The sequence below is a fragment of the Nerophis ophidion genome, linkage group LG09 (assembly GCF_033978795.1).
Source record: "Nerophis ophidion isolate RoL-2023_Sa linkage group LG09, RoL_Noph_v1.0, whole genome shotgun sequence".
Taxonomy (NCBI): Eukaryota; Metazoa; Chordata; class Actinopteri; order Syngnathiformes; family Syngnathidae; genus Nerophis; species Nerophis ophidion.
In genome coordinates this window covers 32,038,549-32,052,315 of record NC_084619.1, presented here as the reverse complement: position 1 = coordinate 32,052,315, position 13,767 = coordinate 32,038,549, and the positions used below count along the sequence as shown (strand labels likewise).

The window sequence follows — 13,767 nt, the reverse complement described above, 5'->3', positions numbered from 1 at the left end:
ACGTGTTGTTGTTGCAACGTCATAAATAATTACTTAAGTGATGTAATAGAACATAAGCCTAATGATACGGAATGCAATCTTATTGCCCACATTGAATATATGATTGGTGATTACAGTACAGTAATTGGACATTCCCCATTACTAAATACATTTTTTGAGTACCGCCTGAGCCAGTATTTGATTAAAAACGTGTTCATCTTGCCAAAATTAGGCAAAAAATAAAACTTTTTAATCAATAGTTGACAGCATGATCCATATTCGGATCAATCTGCCCACCTCTGCTGCATACTCTAGTCCAGGGGTCACCAACGCGGTGCCCACAGGCACCAGGTAGCCCGTAAGGACCAGATGAGTAGCCCGCTGGCCTGTTCTAAAAATAGCTCAAATAGCAGCACTTACCAGTGTGCTGCCTCTATTTTTTTTTTATTTTATTTATTTACAAGCAAGCTGGTCTGGCTTTGCTCAACATTTTTAATTCTAAGAGAAACAAAACTCAAATACAATTTGAAAATCTAAGAAAATATCTTAATGACTTGGTCTTCACTCATTTTAATAAATTCATGTATGTTTTTACTTTGCTTGTTATAACTTTCAGCAGGAACATTTTAGAGAAAAAAATACAACCTTAAAAATGATTTTAAGATTTTTAAACACATATACCTTTTTACCATTTAAATTCCTTCCTCTTCTTTCCTGACAATTTAAATCAATGTTCAAGTAAAAAAAAAAGTTCTATTGTAAAGAACAATAAATACATTTTAATTTAATTCTTCATTTTAGCTTCTGTTTTTTCAATGAAGAATATTTGTGAAATATTTCTTCAAACTCATTATGATTAAAATTCCCAAAAAATATTCTGGCATCTTTAGAATCAAATTTAAATCTTATTTCAAAGTCTTTTGAATTTCTTTTAAAAACAAATCTGGAAAATGTAGAAGAAATGATCAATCAATCAATCAATGTTTACTTATATAGCCCTAAATCACTAGTGTCTCAAAGGGTTGCACAAACCACAACACAAACCACTATGACATCCTCGGTAGGCCCACATAAGGGCAAGGAAAACTCACACCCAGTGGGACGTCGGTGACAATGATGACTAAGAACCTTGGAGAGGACGAAAGCAATGGATGTCGAGCGGGTCTAACATGATACTGTGAAAGTTCAATCCATAATGGAATCCAACACAGTCGCGAGAGTCCAGTCCAAAGCGGATCCAACACAGCAGCGAGAGTCCCGTTCACAGCGGAGCCAGCAGGAAAACATCCGAAGCGGAGGCGGATCAGCAGCGCAGAGATGTCCCCAGCCGATACACAGGCAAGCAGTACATGGCCACCGGATCGGACCGGACCGGACCGGACCCCCTCCACAAGGGAGAGTGGGACATTGGAGAAAAAGAAAAGAAACGGGAGATCAACTGGTCTGGAAAGGGCGTCTAATTAAAGGCTAGAGTATACAAATTAGTTTTAAGGTGAGACTTAAATGCTTCTACTGAGGTGGCATCTCGAACTGTTACCGGGAGGGCATTCCAGAGTACTGGAGCCCGAAATGAAAACGTTCTATAGCCCGCAGACTTTTTTTGGGCTTTAGGAATCACTAATAAGCCGGAGTCCTTTGAACGCAGATTTCTTGCCGGGACATATGGTACAATACAATCGGCAAGATAGGCTGGAGCTAGACCGTGTAGTATTTTATACGTAAGTAGTAAAACCTTAAAGTCACATCTTAAGTGCACAGGAAGCCAGTGCAGGTGAGCCAGTATAGGCGTAATATGATAAAACTTTCTTGTTCTTGTCAAAAGTCTAGCAGCCGCATTTTGTACCAACTGTAATCTTTTAATGCTAGACATGAGGAGACCCGAAAATAATACGTTACAGTAATCGAGGCGAGACGTAACAAACGCATGGATAATAATCTCAGCGTCTTTAGTGGACAGAATGGAGCGAATTTTAGCAATATTACGGAGATGAAAGAAGGCCGTTTTTGTAACGCTTTTAATGTGTGACCCAAAGGAGAGAGTTGGGTCGAAGATAATACCCAGATTCTTTACCGTGTCGCCTTGTTTAATTGTTTGGTTGTCAAATGTTAGAGTTGGATTATTAAATAGAGGTCGGTGTCTAGCAGGACCGATAATCAGCATTTCGGTTTTTTTGGCGTTGAGTTGCAAAAAGTTAGCGGACATCCATTGTTTAATTTCATTAAGACACGCCTCCAGCTGACTACAATCCGGCGTGTTGTTCAGCTTTAGGGGCATGTAGAGTTGGGTGTTATCAGCATAACAGTGAAAGCAAACACCGTATTTGCGTTTGATGTCACCTAGCGGCAGCATGTAGATGCTGAAGAGTGCAGGGCCAAGGACCGAACCCTGGGGAACTCCACACGTTACCTTAACGTAGTCCGAGGTCACATTGTTATGGGAGACGCACTGCATCCTATCAGTAAGATAAGAGTTAAACCAAGACAGGGCTAAGTCTGACATACCAATTCGTGTTTTGATACGTTCTAATAAAATATTATGATCGACGGTATCGAAAGCAGCGCTAAGGTCGAGGAGCAGCAACATAGATGACGGATCAGAATCCATCGTTAGCAATAGATCATTAGTCATTTTTGCGAGGGCTGTCTCCGCAGAGTGATTTGCCCTGAAACCGGATTGAAAGGTTTCACATAGATTGTTAGACGCTAAGTGTTCATTTAACTTCATTTAAATAATGATTTGTCTTTGTCAGAAATATAGCTTGGTCCAATTTGTTATATATTCTAACAAAATACAGATTGGATTTTAACCTATTTAAAACATGTCATGAAAATTCTAAAATTAATCTTCATCAGGAAAAAATACTAATGATTTTTCATAAATTATTTTTTTTATTTTTACAAAAAGATTTAAATTAGCTAGTTTTTCTCTTCTTTTTTTTGGTTGAATTTTGAATTTAAAAGAGTCGAAATTGAAGATAAACTATGTTTCCAAATTAAATTTTCATTTTTTTCGTGTTTTCTCCTCTTTTAAACCGTTTAATTAAGTGTTTTTTTTCATCATTTATTCTCTACAATAAACCTTCCGTAGAAGGCAAAAAAAATGTACGACGGAATGACAGACAGAAATACCCTTTTTTTTTTAAATATATATATTTATCTGTGTCTGTATATATTTATTATGAGAAATCGTTAAGATGGTCAGTGTTTCCACAAAGATAAATTTAATTAATTATTAATAATAACATAGAGTTACAGGTACATTGAGCAAATTAGCTATTTCTGGCAATTTATTTAAGTGTGTATCAAACTGGTGGCCCTTTGCATTAATCAGTACCCAAGAAGTAGCTCTTGGTTTCAAAAACGTTGGTGACCCCTGCTCTAGTCACTGTGTCAGTTGCTGCAATCATCACTACTACCACTAGATGAAGACAAAGTTCTTGCACAAATAAAGACTACAGTATTCGTAAAAAGTTAGTAAATTAATACTAATAAACTGAATAGTTTTTAATTCGTGTCTTGTTAGTCTAGGATGTAAGTGAGCTTTTAATGTATACATGTTTAATGTATAAACATGTATTCATTCATAAATATATATATTGCAATGGGCCACATATCCCACCACCACAACACAAAGGCTAAAGTGCAAAGAGCAAAACTATGTAGGACAAGGAGAGTTAGTGTTTACTTTGACAAGACAGGCATTTTGCAAAGGACAGCCAGTGGGTGAGAAAATGGACAACTCAACTGACGGATCTGAGAAGAAAAAGGTTGTGGCAGTAGTGGGAGGTGGATTGGTAAGACAAAGTGAAAGTGAAATGCCTCTCTTGATTTTCATATTAACATTTTCAGAGCAACCACCTGTGCTTGTATGAGATAAGATAACATTGAATTCCTCTTTAGTGTTGAACTAAAAGAGTTCACTTTTTTTACTGAAACATGTTTGTGATTTAGGTCGGTGCACTGAATGCCTGCTTCTTTGCCAAAAGAGGTTTCGATGTGCATGTTTTTGAAACCCGGGAAGGTATGATATTTAAATATCTCCTGACCCACAGACCTACCATCAGTGTCCTACACCTGAGCAGTTTGCAGACAAATGATAGTAAACTCACTGTCTGATATCTTGGTTGCAGACATTCGGCAAGCAAAAACTGTCAAAGGGAGAAGCATCAACCTGGCTTTATCTCACAGAGGTCGTCAGTCACTGAAGCATGTTGGAATGGAGGAAAAGGTTTGTTGATTTAATTTAGTCTTCCATTGAGACAGGAATCATTTATATGTAAATTTACAATTATACCCCTGTAACTAACAACTACATCCTAATTGTTTTTTTTCCTTGACTTTTCAGAAAAATTACACACTTAACTTTATCAGTTAATCATGAATATTTCATAGGTTTAAGTGCCGATCGATTGGCCTCAGATCAGTATGGGCCAATTTTTATGAAAAAAAAAAAAAAATGTGATCGCTATTACAGACCAATGTCTTTTAATGCCACTCACAAACGCAGATCCCCTCTATGACATTGTATCTGTTTTCAATCCCTGGGCTGACAAGGAGCTACCAGCTAAACGTGTATCCCCATGCATAGTGTGCAACCGCCACCCTAAACTATATAACAACCCACATCGCGGAAAAAAACTGTATCTGTTAGGATCTTAAATAGCATTGTCATTGGATGACAAGGCTAAACATGTTACACCCACTGAATGCAAGCCAGGAGCACACTTTTGCTCAAGAAATTATATGCAATAAAATACATTAAGGAACTATATTTTAAATAGTGTGTTGATATTATTACACTGTCAATAGCAATCACCATAATTACATTGAAAAATGTACAGTTAATACATGTGATCGGTATTGGTATCAAGGGAACCGGCAATATCAAACCCTGAACTTTCTTTAGCAAAATGTACAGGTCCATTCGCGATCAAAATTTTACATACACTTGTAAAGAACATAATATCTTGGCTGTCTTGAGTTTCCAATAATATCTACAACTCTTATTTTTTTGTGATGGAGTGATTGGAGCACATACTTGTTGGTCACAAAAAAAACATTCATGAAGTTTGGTTCTTTTATGTAGCCCTCCACAAGCTTCTGGAAAGCTTCTGGTTGAATTGTTGACCACTCCTCTTGACAAAATTGGTGCAGTTTAGCTAAATTTGTTGGTATTCTGACATGGACATGTTTCTTCAGCATTGTCCACACGTTTAAGTCAGGACTTTGGGAAGGCCATTCTAAAACCTTAATTCTAGCCTGATTTAACCATTCCTTTACCACTTTTGACATGTGTTTTGGGTCATTGTCCTGTTGGAACACCCAACTGCGCACAAGACCCAATCTCCGGTCTGATGATTTTAGGTTGTCCTGGAGAATTGGGAGGTAATCTTCCCTTTTCAGTGTCCCATTTACTCTCTGTAAAACACCAGTTCCATTGGCAGCAAAACAGGCTCAGAGCATCATACTACCACCACCATGCTTGACGGTAGGACGGTAGGATGGTGTTTCTGGGATTAAAGGTTTCACCTTTTCTCCTCCAAATATATTGCTGGGTATTGTGACCAAACAGCTCAAATTTTGTTTCATCTGACCACAGAACTTTCCTCCAGAATGTCTTATCTTTGTCCATGTGATGTCATGTAAATACATTTTGTCAATCTCTATTACTGACTATAACTGTGTATAAAAACACAATCCATGGGTTGATATTGTTTACAGTATAAACATAATAGTGTATGTTTTCCCTTTAGGACTAGGGGTAAAACAGGTTTCTGTAAAGTGGTACTCTTCTCTTTTAGATTGTTTCCCAGGGAATTGCCATGGATGCGAGAATGATCCATTCCTTAAATGGGGTACAATCTCCAATTCCATATGGCAAGAAGGGCCAGGTGAGACACTCTTTCCATGGGATTCTTACTCACACATGCAATGGCGGTTCTAACTTCAATAGCGCCCTGTCCAAGACACCACTTTGGTGACCCCACACCTCCTTTGAGATGCCCCGTTCGTCCTCCCGCCTAGCTCAGATGCATTTCATAATAGGGTCTACATATTTTAAAGTGATGACATCCTCTTAGATTTCTCAACCACAATGTGTTACATGTGCAGTGATGATAGATGACAAATTATAAATGATCGTACCAGACACCTAACATAACTGTATTTTGAGAAAAAATATTGTTCCTACTCAATTTGCTCAGGAGCATCAGTAAAAAATGACCATATACCGAGTATATTATAGCTTATAATGCAGTCTGCCTTTAAAGTACTACGTCAATGTGCGTGTGTTTAACCTACTTGGCCAATAAATATGATTCTGATGCTGATTAGGGATGTAACAGTATATAAATCTCACAGTACAATATTATCACGGTATTAAGACCATGGTACGAAATTATCAGGGTATATGCCCGCAATAAAAAACTTAAAAATGTCTGTAAAATTAAGTGGCAAGAATGTTTAAGATAACACACTTATGTAATTGAACACAAACACAATGCTTAAAACGTTTTAATCCTATTTGCTACTGCAAACAAGTATTTTTCAGTGCTCTTACAAGCAAATATATATACTATATATTCATTTATATGAAAACCCTTACAGTTGAGTGTCTTTAAAGTGACAATGTAGACGTTGTAAGTGTAAAACAATAATGTTCAGTTCAGTTTAGTTTCAACTTTTACTTTCAGTGTCCTCTGCACTGGACATTTTTTTTTACATCAGTTAGAAAATTGCTGTCTGTCAAAAAATGAACTCACAATATTAATTTTAATAATTTGAATACCTCACAAAATAATGTTTAGCCAAACTGGCTTATCTTGTACACCTTGACATAGTCTGTTTTGGCTTGGAACACTCGAGATGAACGTGGCGGGCTTTATTACCTCTGCCAAAGAGGTCATATATTCGCCAGGGGTAGCTTGCCTGTTTGTCAGTGTTACCATCCCAGTGTCGTGGTCTAGTCTAAAACTAGACCACAAAAGACGGACACCTTGGATTTGCTTGTTGTTCTTGAATGGTTTATTCAAAACAGGAATGTTAGCACAAATTCTAGTGTCGCTAATATAGAGAGTCATAGGAACACATGCAGGTGCCCGGTGAATCTGCAGAAATCTCTTAAATTTGGGGAAATGTAGTTTATTTCAGACGAGCCAACGCAAAAACACCAAATAAAAAACTACACTCACCACGTTTTTGTTTGATGTCGTTATACATCACGACACTGTTGTGAAGATTTTGAAACCACGATACCGCATTATCTACAATACTGTTGGATCCCCAATTCTACTAAATTACCACCACTGTTGGAAACAAGCCGCCCCTGGCAGAACAGCGCCCCTACCTGACTGTAAAGATGCAGATGAAACCACGCACAACGTTAAGCAACGTTAAAAACGTATTATCTTTGTGTTTGCTTATCCCCACAGTTTTAAAGGTCTCAAATTATCATATATTATAATATTTTTTGCAATTATTGATTATACAATGGTTGAAATGATCTTGTATATGTGAAAAATATCGCACGCCAGGCAACCCTGACAAAGTCCAGGAAAGTATTAAATGCACATCATTGTAATTTTACAACATGCTACAGTTAATTTTGCATTTGCATTTGCAGTGTTAAAACTAGTGCAATGTTATCACACCCAGAACATTCCTAGTGTTTCTTTTTGCACCATGCCTGTTGTAAAATTAAACATTCGTTTCTGCATTTCACTATAAACACACCAAGATAAGCACATTTGCCAGGAAACTAGGAAGCAAAACAGAAACATTCTCTGCAGTTGTCTTTTCTCTCTGTCAAAAGTTTGGATTGTTTATAGTATTCATGGTTTGTCTGTTAAATGCTGCTGCTGTTATTATTAGACATACAATACAATCATTGTGAAGGTAGAAAGCCCAGAAGCAACCGGTTTTCCGATTGAGATAAACATGCTGCCTATTTGTAAACTGCACCTGCCGATTTGCACTATTATAAATTGATGTCTTCTTTCCAGTTCATCCTGTCAGTAGACCGAGCCAATCTGAACAAGGAGCTTCTAACAGGTTAGACCTTTTTGTCTTCACTTAATTGTGCAGAAATGTTCTCAGTGATCATTGTGACAAAATGACGGCAATAATAACGATGGAAAAATCAACACGACAGTTTAACTTTATTATACAAAGAAAGTCAAGCCTAATCCAGTTAAACAATGTTCGCATATTCATATTTTTAAAGACAGGAAGGGGTACAGCACCAAATTCTGGGAAAAAGTTCCCACAATCTTAAACCCAAACACACTTGGTATGTTTAGATGCACTAAAAAACTAATGATCACATGGATTTGGGATTAGGTAGCTTTTTAAAACACATGTAAAACCATAATTAGGTGTTCGATTTTTAAAATATTAACATTTCTTGAACATATTTAGATAAACCAGCCTAAATAGTTTGGTTTTGTTTAAAAAAAAAAAGTAAACAAAAAGTTGAAATTGGTTGAAATAAAAAAAAAAACATTTTTAAACCAATAAGTGCCAACACATTCAATATAAACTAGCAAACAATAATGTAATCTGCCACTATTTACTTAAATATGACAATGAATACGTAGTTGTTCATTACTTCATATAGTATAAAGTAGGGGTGTGGGAAAAAATAGATCCGAATACGAATCGAATCGAATCAATCAATCAATCAATCAATGTTTACTTATACAGCCCTAAATCACTAGTGTCTCAAAGGGCTGCACAAACCACAACACAAACCACTACGACATCCTCGGTAGGCCCACATAAGGGCAAAGAAAACTCACACCCAGTGGGACGTCGGTGACAATGATGACTATGAGAACCTTGGAGAGGAGGAAAGCAATGGATGTCGAGCGGGTCTAACATGATACTGTGAAAGTTCCATCATGGATCCAACACAGTCGCAAGAGTCCAGTCCAAAGCGGATCCAACACAGCAGCGAGAGTCCCGTTGTGCGATTCAGAAACGATTCTCATTTTTAAAAAATCATTTTTTTTTTTTTAAATTAAAATCTTTATTTTTTTATTATTATTGTTTTTTTTTTTTTTTATCAATCCAACAAACCACTACACAGCAATACCATAACAATGCAATCAAATTCCAAAACCACTCAGAACTGCAATAAACAGAGCAATTGAGAAGACACAAACACGACACAGAACAAACCAAAAGTAGTGAAACAAAAATGAATATTATCAACAACAGTATCAATATTAGTTATAATTTCAGTTTAGCAGTGATTAAAAATCCCTCATTGACATTATCATTAGACATTTAAAAAAAAAAGAAAAAAAAGAACAATAGTGTCACAGTGGCTTATACTTGCATCGCATCTCATAAGCTTGACAACATACTGTGTCCAATATTTTCACAAAGATAAAATAAGTCATATTTTTGGTTCGTTTAATAGTTAAAACAAATTTACATTATTGCAATCAGTTGATAAAACATTGTCCTTTACAATTATAAAAGCTTTTTAAAAAAAACTACTACTCTGCTTGCATGTCAGCAGACTGGGGTAGATCCTGCTGAAATCCTATATATTGAATGAATACAGAATCGTTTTGAATCGGAAAAATATCGTTTTTGAATTGAAAATCGCGTTGAATCGAAAAAATCAATATATTATCAAATCGTGACCCAAGAATCGATATTGAATCGAATCGTGGGACACCCAAATATTCGCAGCCCTAGTATAAAGTATAGATATTATCTGATACACATAGCATCATCATCAATGGATAATATGAATCATAGTAATACATCGATATTAGAATAATTTTTTAATAATTATTTTTAAATTTTCCTGAAGTAACTATCCTGAAGGAATCAATAAAGTACTATTCATCTATCTCATCAATCATCCATCTATCTATCTATCTATCTATCTATCTATCTATCTATCTATCTATCTATCTATCTATCTATCTATCTATCTATCTATCTATCTATCTATCTATCTATCTATCTATCCATCCATCCATCCATCCATCCATCCATCCATCCATCCATCCATCCATCCATCCATCCATCCATCCATCTATCTATCCATCCATCCATCCATCCATCCATCTATCTATCTATCTATCTATCTATCTATCTATCCATCCATCCATCCATCCATCCATCCATCCATCCATCCATCCATCCATCCATCCATCCATCCATCCATCTATCTATCTATCTATCTATCTATCTATCTATCTATCTATCTATCTATCTATCTATCTATCTATCTATCTATCTATCTATCTATCTATCTATCTATTTATCCATCCATCCATCCATCCATCTATCTATCTATCTATCTATCTATCTATCTATCTATCTATCTATCTATCTACAGTATCTATCTATCTATCTACAGTATCTATCTATCTATCTATCTATCTATCTATCTATCTATCTATCTATCTATCTATCTATCTATCCATCTAATTATTGTATTATTATTAGTGCATCTTCTAGGGGTTAAGTCTGTCCCTATTTTTAAAAACTAGCAACACTTCTGTTTCTAAATTTTGTTGAGTGTCTTTGAATGCACCATAATTATGGGCAATGAGATGCAAAAGTGAAACTTGTTCATATTTCTCTGATGCTGATATATTGTATTTTTACATTTCTTCTATCACTCCAGCCTCATTCCCAAAATGTTGGCGCTGTGTGTTCAGTTCAGTTTAGTGTCAGTTTATTTCGAACATGCATTTCAAATGCTCTGTGACAAGGTGGCGACTTGTCCAGGGTGTACTCCGCCTACTGCCAGAATGCAGCTGAGATAAGCTCCAGCGACCCCCCGTGACCTCAAAAGGGACAAGCGGTAGAAAATGGATGGATGGATGGATGGATTTGAAATGCTTTATTGTGAGCTTTGATGACGTTATGACGTCTATGTTGAGTGAAGTCTTGCACGACATAGTTGGATGCTTGATTAACCTATTAAAAAACATTTAGCATTTTTTTTAATAGGGAGGTGTCGGTAATCTTAGGTGTTCTTGATTTGATTCAAGCAACTTTGTTTTTGAACTTTCAGGGCTGTATATATTTTACTTTGTATCATTGACACTTTGGTGGTTTGTCCTTTCCTTGATGTTCATGGCTTGGGAGCATACATTAAATATAAATGATACAGTTGTACTCAACAATTAAGGCATACAGTACGTACAGTATACATTGGAGATTGTGCTGTACCCTAATTAATAGAAATTAACTCCCACCATACTTTATTCAGTACGGTAGAACAACACTCAAAACAATTATTAATATGCTTGCTATTAAACTGTCAATATCTGGATATTTTCTTTTGTAACATGGTTGTATGCACACTTTTGTTTAAATGTAATAAAAATGTAATCTTCTGTCGTTTTATATTATTATATTAGTTTTAGGGGTCTTACAAATTTGGGTATCGATCCGATACTAAGTAATTACAGAAAAAGTATTTGTCATACCAATGCTGACATTGATATTTAACAATTTCCAGATCATATAATTACTCCATTTTTGATTAAAATTATAATCAGACAAAAACACAGAAGCAATATCAACAAAACATTTAAACTATTTCCTATTACTGGCTTTGATTTAAATTATTTGGTTTTGCCCTTGATGTCCTTCTGTGTCTAGGGACTTATTATCTGAATTTGTAAAAAAGAACAAAATGACAAAATGTTGATGCAACACCTGAGAATCATATTATACTTCATATTATTACTGTCGATATTTGTATTTATCCGACCACCTTTGTTTACTTTCAAAAGCGCTATGGCTTGAAGTTAGCGATTAGCACATCCTGCTGAGGTGTGTAGTGTAGCATGTTTAGCTATTCCTCATCCTCCAGGGAAGATACTTGTAAGAAATGTAATTGTATTTTCCCCCATTGAGGCAAGGATTATTGACCCACACTGTGGAGGGACGTTAGCTGCTAACAAGAACGCTATGGTGCATTGTGATCACCTTCGTTCGTATCGCAATCTGCGCGTCACAGCTAGAATGTGTCATCAGTATGTTTTATCACGGTATAACGATAATATTAAAAGCTTATCATCACCCAAATGTATATTATTCATATCGTACATCGTCTATATTGTACAACTTTAATCATTTCTCATATTCCAACAAAAAATGTTGCTACAGCTAACTCTTAAACATTTCCAAATGTTCTCAACAAAAGCCAGGTGAAATAAGTATAATCTGTTGCAAACGTTTACAATAAACACTTTCTAACTGTAAAATATACACAAAGAATATTTTCTACTTGTACACAACAAAGCAGACAGAAGACAATAAGGAAGCCTACGGTGGTGTTTGTTTGCAAACTGTTCACACATTCGCGTGAATTGGTCAAGTGTAAAACTGGACAAGATATCCGTAGACCGATTATGTGTGGTCCTGTAAAGCAGTGGTCCCCAACCACCGGGCCGCAGCCCGGTATTAACCGGGCCGCAGAAGAATTAAAGATTTTATTTATTTTTTTTCATTTAAAAAAAAATATATATTTTTTTTAATTTAATTTTATTTTATTAAATCAACATAAAAACCACAAGATATACTTACAATTAGTGCACCAACCCGAAAAACCCTCCCTTTTTCATGACAAAAACCTCCCCTTTTTCATGACAAACAAAATTTGTCCCGGGCCGCGGGACAAATTATCAAGCGTTGACCGGTCCGCAGCTACAAAAAGGTTGGGGACCACTGCTGTAAAGGACACAGAAATGACAAGGCAGATACTGTTTTGTGACTGAAACATGTCCCTCTTACCAACACACTCACTGATCTAGGAAGGCTGGTAAACTGGAGAAACAACTCTCAACATAAATGTTATTTAATCTAAATATAAAGGTTCCTAAATACAAATCCAATGGTGCTTTGTTTGATTGATTGATTACAAGTTTGATTGGTTCTGTGATGGCGGTCTTAACCCAAAATACTCAGATTATTGTTCACCATTAAAGTGAAGAGAAATTAAATTATCCATTTTGCCAAAACACCACATTTCTAATATGTAACATGCTTTTAAAACCCAATAAAACACTTCTTGGTCTAAAATAATGTATAGACACAATACAATAGAATACACTACAAGCAACTGCAGTAGTTTTATGAAGTAATTATAATGTAAGATACCGTGCTTTCTTGTGGTTGTTGCCTTTTTTTGTTTCTTGCATTGAAAAAAGTAAACAGTCTCCCAAGTCACATTCCTTGTATTGGTAAACACACTTGGCCAATAAATCTGATTCTGTTTCTGATTTACCTTGGAGAGCTAACTTTCACAGTATCTCTTACGAGCTACTCAAACACACCATCAGCAGCTTTTCCATTATTTCATGGATACATGTCTTTTGTTTAAAGAACTACTTTGACACACTTGACTGGTGTTATCTAAGTCTTCTGCTATTAGCTGACGCTAGCAAGCGAGGTACTGGAAGTCAGGCAAATTTTACCTGGATCACTGTGGAATTCACTCTGCCAACTATCGTTGGGGAGGTATCTGAAACTTGCTGGTAACCTACAAAACATATTGTAATGTGGGGCATTGTGTATTAACAAGTGTGACCAAACATAAAAATAAAACACAGAATGATGCATGGTTGTTGAAAAAAAATATCCTTAAAACATTGCAACTATTGCTGACATTGCTGCACCTTTGTGAAAAAGCTGCTGCTAAATCAGGCAGTGTAGGCCACAACGATCACAAAAAAAGTCCTGGGGAATCCTCGCGGGACTACATTAAAAAAAAAATAAGGCAACTGGGAGGGTACTTTGATCTATTTAATA

The 13,767-nt window shown here is 36.0% G+C and overlaps 1 protein-coding gene across 2 annotated transcripts in view; it reads left to right on the top strand.

Annotated features, from left to right (window-relative positions):
• Window positions 1–3,625: 3,625 nt before the first annotated feature.
• Window positions 3,626–13,767, top strand: part of LOC133558800 (kynurenine 3-monooxygenase) — a 36,870-nt gene continuing 26,728 nt past the window's right edge. The window contains exons 1-5 of one of the 2 annotated variants that reach the window (XM_061909949.1): window positions 3,626–3,773; window positions 3,931–4,000; window positions 4,110–4,207; window positions 5,781–5,870; window positions 7,980–8,028. In XM_061909949.1, the coding sequence (XP_061765933.1) occupies window positions 3,711–3,773; window positions 3,931–4,000; window positions 4,110–4,207; window positions 5,781–5,870; window positions 7,980–8,028 (370 nt within the window). In that variant the 5' untranslated portion in view covers window positions 3,626–3,710. The remainder of the gene's footprint in view (window positions 3,774–3,930; window positions 4,001–4,109; window positions 4,208–5,780; window positions 5,871–7,979; window positions 8,029–13,767) is intronic. The other variant, XM_061909948.1, reaches the window with a different exon arrangement.